This window comes from Ambystoma mexicanum, chromosome 1p (genome assembly GCF_040938575.1).
Source record: "Ambystoma mexicanum isolate Mex_15411 chromosome 1p, UKY_AmexF1_1, whole genome shotgun sequence".
Lineage (NCBI taxonomy): Eukaryota > Metazoa > Chordata > Amphibia > Caudata > Ambystomatidae > Ambystoma > Ambystoma mexicanum.
In genome coordinates this window covers 1,107,011,422-1,107,029,544 of record NC_090921.1, presented here as the reverse complement: position 1 = coordinate 1,107,029,544, position 18,123 = coordinate 1,107,011,422, and the positions used below count along the sequence as shown (strand labels likewise).

The following is an 18,123-nucleotide window of genomic DNA, read 5'->3' as shown; positions in this document are numbered from 1 at the left end:
AACAAGGTGAGGTATTGGTCAGTTGTGTGGTTGGGAGTGTTGCTGTTCTTGTTCCAGCCTTCAGTTGAACCCCAATGGTCCCTGAGGATGGTTAGGGGACAGAGTTGACTCTGCCTTTGAACACCTGTCTTCACCTCTCATCTGGAGGACTTTGGGAAGGACTGTTCTCCCAACAGGGTTCAATGAAATCTTCTTGAAGGTTTACAATCCAGAGATGATTTAACAAGTGGTAGGAGCTTCTTTTAAAGGCAGATATCTACAGGTGATGGGGTAAAGGACTGCTTTAAATGTCTCATTCCTGTCCTTGGAACAAGTTTTCTTTGACTTCTGACATCACACACAAAATGCTTTGTGCTACAGGAAGTGGAGGGGACAAGAAGAAAAGATAGAGGCATAGGGATACAACATGGTGGAACATTTCTCCAGCTTTAAAGAGCTACATCTGTCTACAATACTCTTCACTTCTCAATAGGCTGAAATGCCTTTTGGTATGCAGCACCCTGGTGTGAGGCTACTTCTTTTGTGAATGGTTGTGCCTTTGATGCATGTTGCCAGGACAGGTTCCTGTTGAGTGGCTGTCTCTATGGAGAGGGTGTGACATGCCCTCACAAAGGAATAAAGAGATGCAACCCTAAGGTTACAGTCTTGCTAGCAGCAGCAAGGACTGCCTTTCTGTGGAGAATACACACAACCCTTCCACAGCTGAACTGGGCCCACAGGGTTGACACATCTGGGATATCAAATTGATTTGGCTTGGATAACTATGAGAGGATGGCCACCATACCATAAGTCAGGTATGGTGTATATTTTCAGTTTAGCATGCCCCCAGGACAGCATCCTCATAGGTATGTCATTTTTGGAACAGGGGTGCACATCCTAAATACAGTTGCTGTGCTGCATAGACGTGGCTGTCACTGCAGCTGTCAAATGGGGACTTGTGACCTTTGAACCTGCTCTGTGCCACTTGAGAGCGGGTGCTGAGATCAGGCTACTGATGCAGAAGGGCACAAGTGTACACTATGATTTTGGCATGGAGTTTATGACAGTGGCTCTGATTAACATATTACCCTTTCAGAGATAGAATTACCCACCTAATTTGATTAACTAATACAAATCAAAAAAGCCTACACCCTTGCCAGATAGCAATTGCTCACAGGGTGTTTAACAAGTCAAATAATCTCCCAAGAGCTGTACTGCAGGACAATGGTTTAGACACCCTATAAAGTGCAGTAGAACCCCATGGTTTGTTTGTTTCATGCCATCATCAACGCCCCAGCCACAGATCCAGCTTCCTCTTGACCATTCTGTTTTTTTCCCCGACTTCATAGGCATCCTGGCCTGTCTTTTTCACCTTCTCCTATCATGCATTCAAGAAGGCTCCCTAATCTGCTAGGGAGACCATACTACTTGCGGTTCAAGCCGCGGCTCTGTTGGCGGTTGCCTTGGCGACTGCATGACGCCGAGAGAAAGTGCACTGCCGATCACGTGATGTATAGAAGATCACGTGCTACATTGCCTAGGCAACCTGTTTAAAACGATTGCACGGTGCGACACTCACTGCTTCTCAGCTGTGTCTTTGGCCGGCGTTTGGCGTTCTTGTTGCTTTCCTGATTCCTGTTCTCTTGTTATCCTGACCTCCGACTATGTGTACCTGAAGTGCTCTTTTGGATTTTCCTTGGACTTGCTGTCATCGGATTTAATTCTTCCGGATGGATTGCTTCTGGTATTTGATCAGACTGTTTTTTGGACTGCCTCTGGATATCCTTCTTGGTACTGCACAATTGAACTTTCACTTTTCTCAGCAAAATTCTCTGGATTCCTTTTGGATTGCTCTTGCTCAGCCATTGGGTGACCCCTTGCCTCTGGATCTACACTGGGGTCCCCTCTGGCCACTGGAACCTGTTTATCCTGCACTGCACCACGTCGGGTGGGGAAGTGACTCCTGCACTTTAGGAGCTCTTAAAACCTTCCCCGTGTCGGTGCCCGTTTCCAGCCTCCACATAGGTAAACCAAGGGGCTGATTTTCCCTGGTGTCAGCCCATTACATATAATGTACAGTTACTTACCTGTCCTTATTCCTTTGCAGCCATCTGGAGACCCTTTGCTGTTGTTCCAGTCACCTATGGCCTCAATAACCGGTCAGAGAGTGAGCTTACTCTCCCTGACCGGTGTTTGGGGATGGAGCTATTTTATAGTCCACACGGCAATCCACGTCTTGACAGACTGAGAAGCCTTATTACCATGCGGACTATGGATACAGCCTTGGGGAATCCAGTGGCTGCTCTGGTACAGGCAATCACAGAATTAAGGGCAGACATGTCCACCGCTACTACTGCCATACATCAGCGTCTAGATGCCATACAGAGTGAGCGCCCTGCCCTTCCTGGCGATCCTGAGTTTGGGAACTTACCTGCTCAGCCAACAGCACCTGGCAATATACAACCTCAAACCCTGGTTTATGTTCTGACCCCTTTTCCTCTGGCTGCCCCAGAAAAATTCCACGCTGACCCTGGGAAGTTCTGTACTTTTCTAAACCAGTGTAGATTGCACTCCTTGTGTCGACCTCAGACGTTCCCCAATTCTACCACCAAGGCCGCCTTTAACCTATCGCATCTGGGCGGCGTAGCGGCAGCATGGGCCAACCCCCTACTAGAGAGCAACATAGGTAAGCCAAGGGGCTGATTTTGCATGGTGTTAACCCATTACATAAACTGTAGTTACTTACCTGTCCTTTTTCATTTGCAGCCATCTGGAGACCCAGTGCTGTTGTTCCAGTCACCTGTGGCCTCAATAACCAGTCAGTGAGTGAGCATACTCTTCCTGACTGGTGCTTGGGGACGTAGGTATTTTATAGTCCACACGGCAATCCACATCTTGACAATCAAGCATGGTAAGCAGGCCTTTTCTGTGATTGCCGGACAGACATTCCCTTTACGGCCAGTGGGTTTAAGCTTCATGAAGATGTCTGTCAACGCTGTTTCTGTTAGATTTCTAAAGCTGAGCTCCCCATGCATATTTACCTGAGTAATCTCTCCAATTTTGTTTGCTATACTTTCCGCCCCCCCCACCAAATTCAATGAGCTCCTCCTGATGTTAATACTTTCCTTGATTGTGATGGCCCCTTGATTTACAGTGCACCATGCTTGATCTTTAATAGGTGTTCTCCTTCAGGAGCTTGAATAGTTTGTGTGAATCCTGCTCTGCGTTGGATATCCTGGTGTCATACATCGTTTTTTTCAGCTTCAATAATGGCCACTTTGTACGCCTTGGCTGTTCTCACATATGCCTCCTTATCTTCACTTAGTCTGCTGTGTTTTCAGATATTCAAGCATTTTCTTATACCACACATTCACTTTTTTTGCACAGCAGCAGTCTGGTTTTTACCGGAGCTATTGTTTACTGCTTTGGGAATAGTCTCCTGATATGCATTCGCTACATCACTAACAGAATCTAAGTTCGCTATTTCCTGAGACAAAGGAGCGATTAACCCCTCCATGTTCTCAGGAGAGAGTTTCCGCAGATTCCCAGTAGTATCCACATTCTGCTCATTGGCGTTCTCCTCACTCTCTTTGGAAGCAGCTGATCAAAGATGACAAAGGAATGGTCAGACCATGGGCATGGGCATACGGTTGGCTCACTACGGGAAATGATACATGCTGCCACCCAGTCCAGGGTATTACTTTATTCATTTATTTATTGGATATTTTTAAGGTTCCTATACAACAAATGGAGTTTCAAGACCCCTTATATGGGTGGCTTTGTTGACATGCTGACTGAATCCCATTTTCCTAAGTATTGCTTCCAATCCCATGCAGTGTGATCAGTTCATTCATCGAAACCACAGGTTGAAATCTCCCACAAGGACAAACTTTGCATTTAATTTGAGAATAGGCAAGACGGGGTTCACCAGTTGATTAGCAAAATCCAGCATGGGTGTGGGGGTCTATATACAAGGAGCAGGTTTACTGTTGTATTGGCATCAGTGCGAACATTAATATATAATGTCTTGCAGCCATCTGGACCAACAATTTCCACTTCCCAAACCTATAGATCTGCTCTATATATGAATGCTACTCCCCCACCTATCCCACTCTATCTGTCTACCTGGGACAGCTGATCACCTCCTGCCTGGGACAAGGAGGGGCCAGCTGCCTAATGCAGCCAGATTTCCGTCAGGGCACAGATATCAATATCAACTTCTGAGATTTAATCAGCTACTTTTATGGCATGTTTCACCAGGGACCTGGAGTTCAATAGCATTACTTTCTTTGTTCTGTTCTCCGACTGCCTAATATCCCTTCTACATTCAGCCTCTCCTCACTCCTATGCAGGTCTAAATCTCCCCCCTTGGCGAGCATATCCTTCTTACTGTCAGCACACCAGTCTGTTTCTCCTTTCAATACGGGCACTCGTGCGTACAATATCCTCTTCACCTATATCCTGTGTGCTAATTAAATCAGACACTATTGTGGCATACTTAGCTGGTGAACATGTACTTGGGAGGGCAGGCGTCCTATTATCACGCTTAATCCCATGAAGGTCTAGTGTGGAAATGTGGGCATTAGTTATTATAAAAGAGTTGCTCATGGAACCCGAGACATGGAGATTAGAGAACTCTGCCAACCCTTTTCTCAGCACTAGCACCATGGCAACAAAGGGCACTGAATTCCTGATGCAAACACGCAAGAAAAGTCAAGGAAAACTTACACGTAACTCCAGCTCCGCCTCTAGTGGAATAGACACATCACAGTCCATCATGGCTGCTTGGACTATACTCCCAACGGAGCGCTTAGCTATATCAAGGCAAGACAACTGTGGGCCGTCTAATGCCAAGTAGCGTGCTACTATGTCCCCCTGTTGGCGACATATAGGCAAAAAAAGAGATATGTCTGTGTTTTTACCCAAGTTTGTTCATGTATCCCATCCGGCGGTAGAGATGGGCGTGCCCGCTAGGTCTTGGGCCAGCCCGAGGCCCACCTAGGGCTATTGCCTGACACCCTTCTCGGGCCAGTGCCTGCCCAAAGCAGGGCCCAGCCACATGCCCCTACGGGTGCTCGCCCACTCCTATTTGAAAAAAAAGAAGACGAGCTCACGCCTGCCTTTATTTCGGCCACCTGACCCTAACTTACCCTGCTCGGGAGAGCACGTCCTTCTCCACCACTCTCCTGGCTTCCTGCATCCAGACAACCTCTTCTGCCACGTCATCTCTCAGCACAGCTTTTTTACCATGGCTGCACTGTGCTCCTGTGATGCCGAGGACCACAGTCTGTCCTTTTTTCTTAGGTTATTCATGTTGTTGAAAACCTTTAATTAGTGACCCCTAAGTGACCCCTTTAGAAGGGTACCCAATTGCATTTGAAGTGTGCCCAATTGCAGTTAAAAGCTGTGACCAATAGCCTCTCTGAGAAAGTTGGAATTAGATATGTGCCCAATTGCATTTAAAAATTGCACCTAATAGCCTCTCTGAGAAAGTTTAACTTAGAAGTGTACCCAACTGCATTTAGATGTTGTGACCAATAGCCACTCTGAGAAAGCTGAATTTAGAATATTCCTAACCCCATTTACATTAGGAATGTACATTAATACATTACATTAATATAACTAACAGTATAGCTGTGTAATGTAGAATCTAGACGGCAACTAAGACCCTGATACAAAGTTGATTTAGATGCATACCTAATACCCTCCCTGTATAAAGGTGAATTGGAAGAAGTACTTCCACCTGCTCAATTCCTTTAAGATAACTAACAGCTTAGCTGTGTAATGTAGAATCTAAAATGGTGACTAATAATCTAACACCTTCTCTAGGTAAATTGAATCTAGAAACTGACCGAATACAGGTGAACTCAGAAAGGTAACCTACTAAACTTATATCATCTTTGCCGGCAAATTGTATCTAGAGAGCTTCAAATAGTCTAATTTCGTCTCTGACCTGTTGAACCTAGAAGTGTGCCTAAAGGCGTGACAACCCGATCCTATAACTACAATCAGAAAACGCCCCTAAATCAACATAAAAGTACACACCAATCATGAGCGCACCCACCCCACCAGAGTCTCTCAGAAATGAGCCCCGTGGACCACCCCCACTCTCCGACCTGCCTTCACTCCCGCCCCCTCCGTCCCAAATCACCCCACCCTCCTCCACACTTGCTTCCACTCCCCTCTCCAAACACCAAGCCAGAGGAGCACGATGGCGAGTCACTCACTCTAAGACCATTCATCCCTTGAACCCCACCACCGACCCGCCAGCATTGCCCATACCTCCTCCCCTCACTATCAGACCTGTCACACCCCACCCCAAAATCACCCACCCACAGCCTTGCCCTCATACCCCTACCACCCCCCCCCCCGACCGCACTCTTTCCCCACAACCCTTAAAGAAATGTTTGCTTCCACCTGCGCAGGCGAACACACAAGATCTATCATAAATTCCTCCCTCATCTCCGGTATCTTTCCCGACGCATTCAAAATAGTGCACGTCAAACCTCTAATTAAAAAACCTTCGCTCGACCCTCTCGAGCCCAAAAACTACCGCCCAATCTCAAACACCAGGTTCCTTGCCAAACTCATTGACCGAACCGCCTACTCCCAACTAAATGCCTTTGTCGAAACCAACAACCTTCTACACCCCGCCCAATCAGGCTTCAGATCACGTCACGGAACTGAAACCACCCTAACCTCGATCTGGGATGAACTTAAAATGACAGCAGACTCCGCGGGATGCACCGCACTAATCCTCCTCGACTTATCGGCCGCCTTTGACACGATCAATCACTCAATCCTCCTAGACCGCCTCCACTCCCTAGGAATTCGTGTAACCGCCCTTAAATGGATTGCTTCATTCCTCAAAGATAGGCACCAAATAATGACACTCTCCAGCTTTACCTCACAAGCCCGACCAGTCGACACGGGAGTCCCCCAAGGAGCATGTCTATCCGCCCTCCTGTTCAACCTCTACCTGATCACCCTCCCACCAATAATTCGTTCTCGAAATATCCTGTGTTACAACTACGCCGACGACACTCAACTAATTCTAAAACTCCTGAACTCGAAACCCAACTCCCGACCTGACCTGGCATCCTGCCTCCTTAACATAGAACTCTGGATGACCCAAAGCCACCTCCTTTTAAACCCCTCCAAAACAGAAATCATGGTCTGCGGCAACTCCGACCTTCTTCCGCACCCACTACCCTGGCCACCCGCCATGGGCATCTCACCGAAACCCTCCAACACAGTGAAAAATCTTGGATGCACCCTGGACTCTGACCTAACACTCTCGCGCCAAGTCAACAATGTCTCAAAATCCTGCCACTACCACCTCAAAAACCTTAGGCGCATCCTTCCATACCTCTCATTTCCCAACAGAGTCTCTGCAGTCCAATCAATCGTCATATCAAGACTCGACTATGGAAACCCCCTATACCTCGGAATTCATACCTACCAACTAAATAAACTCCAAAGAGCACAAAACGCGGCAGCCAAAATGCTACTTGCGCTTGGTCCAAGAGACCACGTATCCCCAGCCCTTAAGACACTGCACTGGCTTCCAGTAGCCCGTAGGGTGGCTTTCAAAACATTATGCCTCTCCCATCGAGCACTGCATAAAACTGGACCTCAATATCTTCAAGACAAGCTAATACCTTACCACCCCACTCGCACCCTAAGATCAGCCGGCCTCCTAGTAATTCCCAAGACAAACTCAATCAGGTTAGGCGGATCATCATTCTCAGCCCTGGCCCCAACCCTGTGGAACTCGCTCCCATCCCACATCCGCCTAACTGAAGACTTAACGGCCTTCCGCAAACTACTGAAAACCTGGCTCTTCCCCTAAGACTAAACGGCTCCAAACTAGCTTCATCTAGCTCACAATAACACCGACCCAGCAATCGACCTGATGCAAGAAATTTATAATGTAAATGTAAACTATAAAGACAAACAGTACTAAACGAGCAATGTAATGATGAGAGCGGATGAGCGCTTAGAGCGGATGAGTGCTGAGAGCGGATGAGCGCTGAGAGCGGATGAGTAGGAACGAATGTAGAGGATTAATGCAGTTGGCGGAGTGTGTAGGACCCATGAGTGTGTAGGACCCATGAGTCTGGAGAGCGGATGAGTCTGGAGAGCGGATGAGTCTGGAGAAGTACAGAGGATTAGTGCAGTTGGCCAATGAGTGTGGAGGGCGGATGAGTGTGGAGGAATGTAGAGGACTGATGCGGTTGGCCGATGAAGGTGGAGAGCGGCAGAGTGTGGAGAGCGGCAGAGTGTGGAGAGCGGCAGAGTGTGGAGAGCGGCAGAGTGTGGAGGGATACCTCTTATCACACCCCACGCTTCTCTCTCCTTACACCACCATTCAACTAGAACACAGAGATACTATGACACCATTCGGTATAACTGTTCTCATATCAACATCTGCCGCTCACTCCCCATCACTCTAAGTAAACATTGCTGGCCTCACACCCCCAGCCAAGCGTTCTCCTCAGGCCTAACGCTGCCACTCTCGGTCTGGATAATTCCGACCAGATCGAACACATACTCCTGATCTATCAGCCACCACACCTACCGCTAGGAAGCAGCTGCCACAGGAATTCCGCACCAGCTGCACACATACCTGGTGCGCACACGCACCTTTGGACTCTCTCTACTCCCTCTACTGACCAGAACTTCGGTTCCCAAGGGCGTTCAACCTACCAGCGCCTTCAGACCATACCAATGGTATATAAGGCGCTATATAAGTGCAAAATAACATAACATAACATAACATAACATAAAGCAACTTTATTGTTTTGCATATCAAGATAGTAGAGGCATCATGTGTATAAACACATTTTTAAATAGGCGCAGCACAGATCTGCAAAGTAACTGGTGCTTTGCGAGCTCTTTGAGTTGGAAATGGTCCATCATGCATATGAAAGGCTGGGACTGCCACTGATAAAAGAAATGTTTTTGCAACCTGAGCACCTTAACGCCCTCCAGAGCCGCGGACGCTGTGTGTGTGTGCCTAGCTGAGCCCTGGCAAACTGGCAGTGCTTGAAGGTCCGGCCTGAGCTGATTCTATATTTGGCGCAGGAGAAAGACAAAGCGTCAAGGACGCATTTCTTGGGCCTTTGAGCTAAATGTGCTCTCTGTAAAAATTAAAAGAACTAGTGGTACGGCACCAATGATTTATACTGCACTTCCATCTCTGAATGTGGGTGAATTGCTGCCCCTCTGCCACATTGTGCAGGGACTAAGTCTTCATTAACACTGTCCACGAAAATGCAGTGGAGGGCACAAAATACATGTCCTGCAAACGTACTTAGTAACAGTTAAGGTCACCATAACTTTATTTATGATCTCCATAATAAAGAATTACAGGGAGTGTCCTAGTTCTAAACCATAGCTGGTAAGATAGCTCAGCTGGTTGAGCACTCGCTGCTGCGATCTGTGTGTGATATGCAGGTTCTCATACCGGCAAGACTAACTGAGCTATTCATCCTTCCGAGGTAGATGGGTACCAACTTTGGTACACATTTATCGACATGCAAATATGCTGTGTGTACAGCGATTTGGAGAAAGTGTTTTGTGTCGCCATTTTTCCAGACTCGGCCCGTGGTGGGCTCCTAGAGTCAGGCCTGACCCTCACGGACAGATCTGGCACGGCCCTACGCATGAAATCTCTTGCGCCCCCACCTCTATCCAGCGGGCGCATAATAATATGCTCCCGACACAGGGGTGCAATAAGTACAACAGAATACTTTACACTTACTTTTGGAGACATAGAATCCAGACGGACCCGCTGCCATCACAAACCGGCACAGACCGGCTAACCGCTGACGCACCTTGGTCAAAATAAGTTGCTGCTGGGAAATGTGGGTCAGGAGTGGCTTTGCTATGCAAACGGAGTTGCAATGTTGGCTGCCATGGGAAACATGGCAGCTGTCATTGGATTTCATTTTTCCTTGCTTGAGTTTTCCTTGTGCCGAAGAGCATTTAGGTTGGCTGAAATTAAACAATAACGTAGGAAGCAAAATACTGATCCCCAAGTCCCGGCATTAGGGTTTGCTGCACGATGTTCACACACTCCATGCATGAACTGCGGTTCAAAGTTTCTGTGTGGGGTGTCGAGCAAGTCACCTGCATCACATCAGACTTGACCAGATGAGGTGGAAAGTGCAGAAGGCCTTTTCCTGTTCATTTCCGCTTTAGGGCCATCCACAATGAGGAAGGGATAGTTGCTTTATAGGTAACCAATGAAGTGTCTTCCAAGCATTGTTCCAGTAATTGGTGGAATGACTGGAGGCATGCATATTGCTGCACAATTCTGTGCAGTCTGGAGTTGCTGTGTTACATTCACGGGCCAAAGCCAACTGGTGCATAAACTCCAAGGCCAAATCAACGGTTTGATAGCTCTCAAAAATGAAACCTCTAATTTGGAGCCAGGAGGGTTCCAAAATAACAGCATCTCTTTGGAAATCTGAGAGGATATCTTGTTCCACCAGGTGTAGGGCCTGAAGCAGGCAGTGAAATGGTCCAACCACCATGACATGTCACCCTGATGCTGCCTGGAACTGGCAAGGCTGAGTTAGACATTGATTAAGTGGTATATTTGTGCAGTCAGAGTGTCAGTGGTATTCCACTCTCTCCCGACCAATATCCAGGGTGATTTGAGTGACTTTCATCATTCTAGAAGTTCCAAATTTCATACCAAAGAGGAGAGGGAAACATTCTTCATCACCTCCAACACATCAGTGGGCAAATATTTATGCATGTACTCTATTTATTTATTCACATTTAAGCAACACCTGTTGGTCCCATGTAACATCTTTCTAAAGTATTTATTTTAGGCGCCTGCAGGGATATCATTTTACCAAAATCTCAGGGGTAGTGGAAGTGACATCATGAGGCTGATAATATCACAGGAAGTGACATCAGTTGACCAACGTCTCAGGCAGTATTGTGCCCCGTTATGGGCAAAATTGGCTCATGTATCAATCAACTTTGTCTTGACTCTTTGCTCAGTACTGTTTTACTTTGCCCACATTGTTCATATTTATACTATGACCGTTAGATGAACTGACCAATGCAAAAATAATAAAAATATTAATAATTTTTGTGTACGGTGTATAGAGTGCTTCTGAGACAAAAGGATGGCAAACGAGACTAAGAACGTAAAACAACCACTATGAAGGATCCTGATCTAAATTACGATCAAGGAAATATCTCAATTTACCAGTGGTAGATTCCTCTTCATTATTGCCAGTATTGTAACCTGACCTTTGACGCCAATGGACTGCAAGAAGTGGCATCACTGATGTAAACAAAAACAGAAGGTTATTTTAATGAGCGCCCCTGTTGATATGTGGTTGATTCTTTGAGGTGCCAGGGTATGGCAATTATTTATCTGGTGCACATACATCAACCAAATCATAGCCTTGGGGCACTTCCGTTTTATGCCAGTACCATCTGTCATGGACAGTTATCTGGCATCGTATGCCAGGTACACTCTTGTAAGCAGGCATCATCACCACTTGCACAATACAGCCTCACCTGATCACGTACTGCTATAATATGCCAAATGAGACCCCAAGTGAAAGTAACTGTGCATAATCCCAGTACAGTAGTTTTATTAGATGGTACAGTGTTATATACTTTGGTGCGCAAGATGATTCGTGCTGAGCTTCCTTGTGCGAGTCATCACCGCGTACCAAAGTGTGACGTGCAGATCAAATGATAATTGAACTGTCATAATATTGCTGGCCCCTTGCTGTTAAGAGGTTCTTTCTTATCACAGACTCAAAATAATAAACTATATTAGGATAACAACAATACTGATTTACCTTTGTTATATCCATGGCGGCGAAGTGAAGGATGAGGTGGAAGACCCTGCAGGCACTATGTGTCATCCTGGAACCAGTCGGCCATCCTCGATCTGCTTTGTTGCGGCCTAGAGGTACCAGGTCGCATCCCTGGGCATTAACACCCCAAGCACGGCTGGAGCAATCGGCGCTGCAGCATAGGCGAGCCTGTATATGGGAGGCAGTTCAGGTGTTGTAGCGGGCCGTGGCTCTCCGTAACATGGAGTAGCAGTGAGAGGGACAGCAAGGAGCAATACACAGCAGCGGTCGCCAGAGGGTGCATACCTAGAGTTGAAGGGCTGTTTATCGCTCAACGCGGGGGTAGCAGGGAGGCAGATTGGAGGACGAGTCACACGGCAGGAGTCTTACCGGAAGAGTGAGGGGCCAAAATATTTCTTCCAGCGTAACATTTCAACACGCTTATTGTGGGTGGCACCATCCTATCTTCTATGCTTAACTCCCCTGGTGGTGGATAAAAGAATACACTCAATATTCGGGAGTTGTCATATCCTATTCCCACAGCTCCTCCTGTGGAGGTTAAAATAATACATTTCTTTCTTGGTTTCATGTTTGTTTCCTGGCCATTTTTATTAAGCACTCAGGAAGGGTGGTGAGGTCTAGGTGAAACTAAAAAGTGAATACAAGGAGGTGACCATCATTTATGGTTTTACTCTGTGGATAGCAATATATCGGAATCCTTTCACTAGTTCTGGCGAAATCGACCTGAGGTGTTAGCTTTGCCATCCCTGGGTGATTTTTCACAGAGTGAGGGACTATTCCAGCACCATCTGGAAGTGACAGTGGGAGGAATTCCTGTCTGAAGATAGCTGGGAATTGGAAAGGCACAGGTATATATTGGTACTATATGGACTGTCACAGCACCATCTGGAAGTGACAGTGGGTGGAACTACTGTCTGAAGATAGCTGGGATCTGGAGTTTGCGCCTAGAGAGAACTTATTTTAATTTCTTGAGATAATCCTCATCCATAGAACTGTGACAGTGTGAGTAATTTTGGTCAGAAGATAGCTAGGAACTGTTCAGTTTTTGGTCATCGACAACACCATGCACAATCTAGAGCCACCACCCAAATCTTTGGCAACACCTGGGGAACCTTTAATTCCCTGGGAAGATTGGAGAGATTTGTTTACATTTTATTTTGTGGCATCAGGTGGAGTAAGATCCTTGGATGAGAGGAAGTAGTCAACATTAATGTGTTGTCTGGGGGCAGAAGCAGAACGCATTATCAAAAAATTGCCAGATGTTGTGGATGATGGTGCAGCTGATGGTGGCAGAGGAGATGGGGGAAGGTTTGTCTTCAATGGCAATGAAAAAATTACAGGTACTGTTTGGCAAACAGATCAATATAGTCTTAGAGAGGTGTATGTTCTTCTCAAGAAGACATGGAGTGGGGGAAGCAGTGGGCTCATGTGTAGCTGATCTGAGTGTGCAATTGGCATCATGCAAATTTACGGGAAATGAAGATGAGTATATCAGAGACCAACTCATGATGCATACGTCTAACCCTAAAATTCAAGAAAGGTTGTTCAAGAAAGGTGGTGGCAGGCAAAGAATCCTCCTTCACTGGATGCATTGGCAATAGCCAAGAGCATGGAATTCACTAGCATGTGTTTAAAGGAAGTGAATTCCAAGAAAAACAAGGAGAGTGTACAGGCATAGTAGATAAAGTGGAAGACATTGCGAGTGGTAGTGATGAATCTAATGTATGTTTAGTGAGAAAACACACCAAATGGGAAGGGGTCATTATGGAGGGAGTGGACCTATTTTGTCCGGCGGGAATAATGCTTATGTATACGATTACCGTAAGGGACAATGCACCAGGTGTGGGTTTGAGAAACGTGCCATGAATGCCAAGAAATGCCCAGCCATGAGAGTGAAATGTAGACATTGTGGCAAGATGGGGCATTTCAACAGGTTGTGCAAATTGAACAGCAAATATATGGAGACGGAAAAAGATGTTCCATTTGTGGGAGAAAGGAGAAGTGAGTGGGCAAACAAAATTGTACATATTGTGGGAGGTATAGAGAACGATGATGAAGAGTATGTGCCTCCAGTAGTGGTAATTGATCTCCATATCTATAATTTTGGAAGGTAAATACAAGGAAATCTGGCGCAACAAAAAAGCCACATATTACACAACACTGACATTATGCCAAGAGCATACAGTGGGGGGAGGATTGATATCAATGGTTTTGTGTGGGGTGACATTGCTTATGGTGACAAGAACATAAAGAGCAAAAATGGACGTGGCTGCCAAAGTTGATTGTTTATTAGGTTGTTAGCATCAAGGGAAATTGGGCTTGGGCTGGCATCCGGGTAAACAGATGCAGGTCAGAGCAGTAGAGGTAAACATGGTGGATAAAATGTGGGCGGATAACATGTGCTAAATCAGGTTCAAGAAGGTGTTTGGGTATTGCATAGTTAAACTTAAGGGACATTGCCACAAGATTGACTTGTCTGCCCAGGCTACACCATCTGTGCACAAAGTGTGCAACTTTCCATTGGGTGTGAGAGAGAAAGTGAGGGAGGAACTTCCGAGTCTATGCGAGCAAGGCAAAATATAACCAATTGAAAGCAGTGAATGGTTATCCCCAATTGTGGTCACCCAACACCCGGATGGTCGCATTAGACTTGTGGACTTAAGGGACCTCAATAAATCTATGAGATGCTAATAACTATGGAGGAGGCGGAATGGTACACGACTATGGATCTTTCACCAGCATATTACCAGATTGACTTACACACTTCATCTCAGCCCTTAACGGCTTTCATCACCCTGATGGGTGCTTACCAATTTAGAAGGATGCCTTTCGGGTTAGTATCGGCACCTGCCTTATTTCAAAAGATAACAGAGGTTATGCTGGGGGACATTCCAGGAGTGAAGTGTTTACAGGATGACATATTAATTGGGCCGAAGAATGAAAGTGAACATCACGCCAGAGTGTATGAAGTATTAAGGAGATTGGAAAAGGCTTACAAATCGCATAATCAAAGATTGTTTACATTTGTCTTTGGCAAGTGGGCTGGAGTGGAAAAAAGGTATACACGACATGTTGATGGCATTGTGACACACCACACGTTTTAATGGGCATATCACCATTTTGTATGATGAGAGGTAGAGATATGGGTTCTCAAATTTTTCCGGATTGGTAACTGAATCACCAAGAGTGTTTCAGGAGAAGAGATTTCAGTAGGGAGCAAGGATTAAAAGTGGGTGACACTGTAAGGATAAAGAAGCAGTTTGGATTACCCAAAGGATGTTCTCAATACTTTGACCCAATTGTAATTACTAAAGTGGGTCAGAAACACGTGGAGACCAGTGATGGTAATTACTGGAGCATGAGCCATGTGGCGGTCATAAAATACCCTGAAGCATGGGATGGTAACAGGGGCAACTTCACGTACAATGAAGTGGGGGTGAATGGTATAAGGACGTTCCCTTACAAGAGGAAAATGCGAGTGGAAGTGAATTTGAGGATGTGTTAACTTCTAGTTATCAGAGAAGATTATCCAGTGATGTGATTGCCAACAGGTCTCAACCCACATGTAGTGAAAGATGTGACAACAGTGGGGAAGGTCAGGATAGCGGAAATTACACCACATGCCGTATAATGAAAAGACCAGTGAAATGTAACAATTAAGAAATATATCAATGATATTGTTTTTTATCCAGTCACCGTAAGTAAGACCTGTGTATTGTATATCTCTAAATCTCAAATATCTGTGTTCAGTTCATATGCTTCATGTTACCGTTTCAAGTGCCAGATGCAGCTAAGCTTATTTTGTGACTTATAATTTCTCACCAAAATTGTACAAAAAGTACAGATTTCATTTTAACATATACTATCCATAAGGGGGATTGCATGTTGTATACTTTGGTGCGCGAGATGATTCTCGCTGAACCATCCTTGCGCATCGAAGTGTGACGTGTACATCAAATGACAGTTGAACTGTCATAATCTTCCTGGCGCCTTGCTGCTAAGAGGGTTTTTCTTATCACGGACTCAAAGTAATAAACTATATAAGGATAACAACAATACTGACTTACCTTCGTTATTTCATACAGCCTCACATGCCAAGGTGCTGCAAGTGCAGCCTCAAATGCCACATGCAGACAGCGTTCACCTGCTGAAGCCTCATCACAAGAGAGGTACAGTATCACCTTTTCGCGTGCTGCCTTCACCTTTCAAGTATCATTTCAAATACCAAAATACTGCCATCTTCATCGAGTCACTGAGATTCACGAGCTTGTATGCCTATGAGAATAGCTAATAATAGCTTTTGAGTCATAAAAGACCAGATGTGCCATGCAAATGGAAAGTTGCTAAAAAAACGAAGTTGTTCTTCAGAACCCATGGTCCGGAGAAAGCGAGGAAGGTTCAGCAATACAGACAGTAGATTCTGAAAAATCCTAATATAGCCAAACCATGACATGTTCGGTTATCCACGCATACACAAACAGGCACGCGCACACACACAAAATAAAGTTTAAAATTGGGCCTTTTTTTTTCGGGCGTGGCTTGGAGCTGATGAGAACGGTCGCCTAGTTTCGGCGCTCCACTCCGGTGAAGCTTTTCTATAATTATCTTTCTTTCCTGACGTACCTTTGGTTTGTCGCATCCTCCCTAGTGAAGCCCCTGCTGGGTGCCGAGGGTCCGTGGTGCTGTGTGGGGACTTTTACTGCCTGCATATTCGTATTTGGATCCTCCGGAAGGCCTGACTGGAATCTGCGTCATCCCGCAATTCCGGCAGCCGACGTTCCCTGTCAGCTGGTTGGCTGCCGCGACACGGGTAGAATGCCTTGGATCGGCTGTTTCTTTCATAACAAAGGTTTTTTTTCTTTTTTCGCCTTTAACTTCATTTTAGGCCCATACTTAAATACTGGACCATTTCTTTTGTGTATCTTTCAATATTCTTCAAGCAGTTTGGTCTGCATTTACCTCATATTGATGACATTTCTTGTATAACATTGGATTTTCTCCACTTTATTTTTTCTTTTTCTTCACATTTAACTAATATTAAGCTATGGAATCAATGCTGAATTTTCTTACATAGAACTTATATAATTTTTCAAGTGGTTTTTAGCCGTACATACCTTATACCTATGACTTTCATTGCTAATATCCGCTTACATAGAGTAAGACTAAATTAATGTTATTCATTTTTTTCGCTTCACATTCCGCCTCACATTGTAAGTTCCCCAACTTTATGGTCTTTTCTCTGACCTAAAACATTTCTAATAGGTTGTAGCTATTTAGTGACAACTATACAGTGGTGTATTGTGTGCTCCACTTTTATCAATTTGGTGAGGAGAGGGAAGTGAGGAGAAAGGAAACAAGAAAGGAAACAAGTAAACCAAGGATATTACTCCGTTGTAATCTGGACTCTTTTGATTCTTATTATCCTCACGTCCCCATATCTTTACAGTATCTACTAAAGAGGGTCAAACAAAAGAGGCTTGTGTGTCGTCTCCCGCTACCCTCAAGAGACAAAAGAGTGATTCTCTGACACCCAAAGAAGACACAGTTGACCATGTTATGCAGACCATTCTGTCAGAAATTATGGCTCTAAAGCCCTTCATGGAAGATGAAAGCTGCAACAACTAGATAACAAATGTTCCGTTTTTGAATTGCGCATGAACGAGATGGAAAGGCGAGTACGTAACGCAGATGTCTCTACTAATTTAGAAAATCAAGTCACCTCCCTACAACAACAGGGTGAGAAAACAGAAATAGGAGAAACAACCTGCGCATTGTGAGCCTTCTGGAAAGAATTGAAAAAAATGATCCTATTGCCTTCCTTTATATTTTTCTTCCTCAAATTCTCAACCTACCACCCTCTGTGCAACTCAACATCCAGAGAGCTCATCAAATTGGCCCAGCAATTCATCTTCCAGTACTTGCAGTCCATCCAGAACACTTATTTTGGCCTTCCTGGACTTCACGCATATTACCCTCATCATACAAAAAGTTAAACAGATCAAACAATTAACATGGGAAGGAAACAAAATCTTTATCACACAAGATGTGTCCAAGATAACAGCAGCAAGAAGAAAAGACCTTCTGGCTTTCCAACCTGCTCTTAGGAAATTCAATGCCAGATATGTTATTATTCATCCTGCTATCCTGAAATTTACCTTACAGGGGTAGACTTCAAACTTTCACAACATATCTAAGACAATGCATCCAAACTCACAAAAGGATTGATATGGATACTTCTAACCCCATCAATTGAATTACTTCTACAACCTCGTGCGTTCTTCATTTTTTA

General features: G+C 45.2%; 1 protein-coding gene across 1 annotated transcript in view; it reads right to left on the bottom strand.

The window, feature by feature from the left end:
- Positions 1-3,349: 3,349 nt before the first annotated feature.
- LOC138527822 (cholinesterase-like) overlaps positions 3,350-18,123 on the bottom strand; it is a 69,014-nt gene continuing 54,240 nt past the window's right edge. The window contains exon 4 of the mRNA XM_069639152.1: positions 3,350-3,579. Coding sequence (XP_069495253.1) covers positions 3,350-3,579 — 230 coding nt within the window. The remainder of the gene's footprint in view (positions 3,580-18,123) is intronic.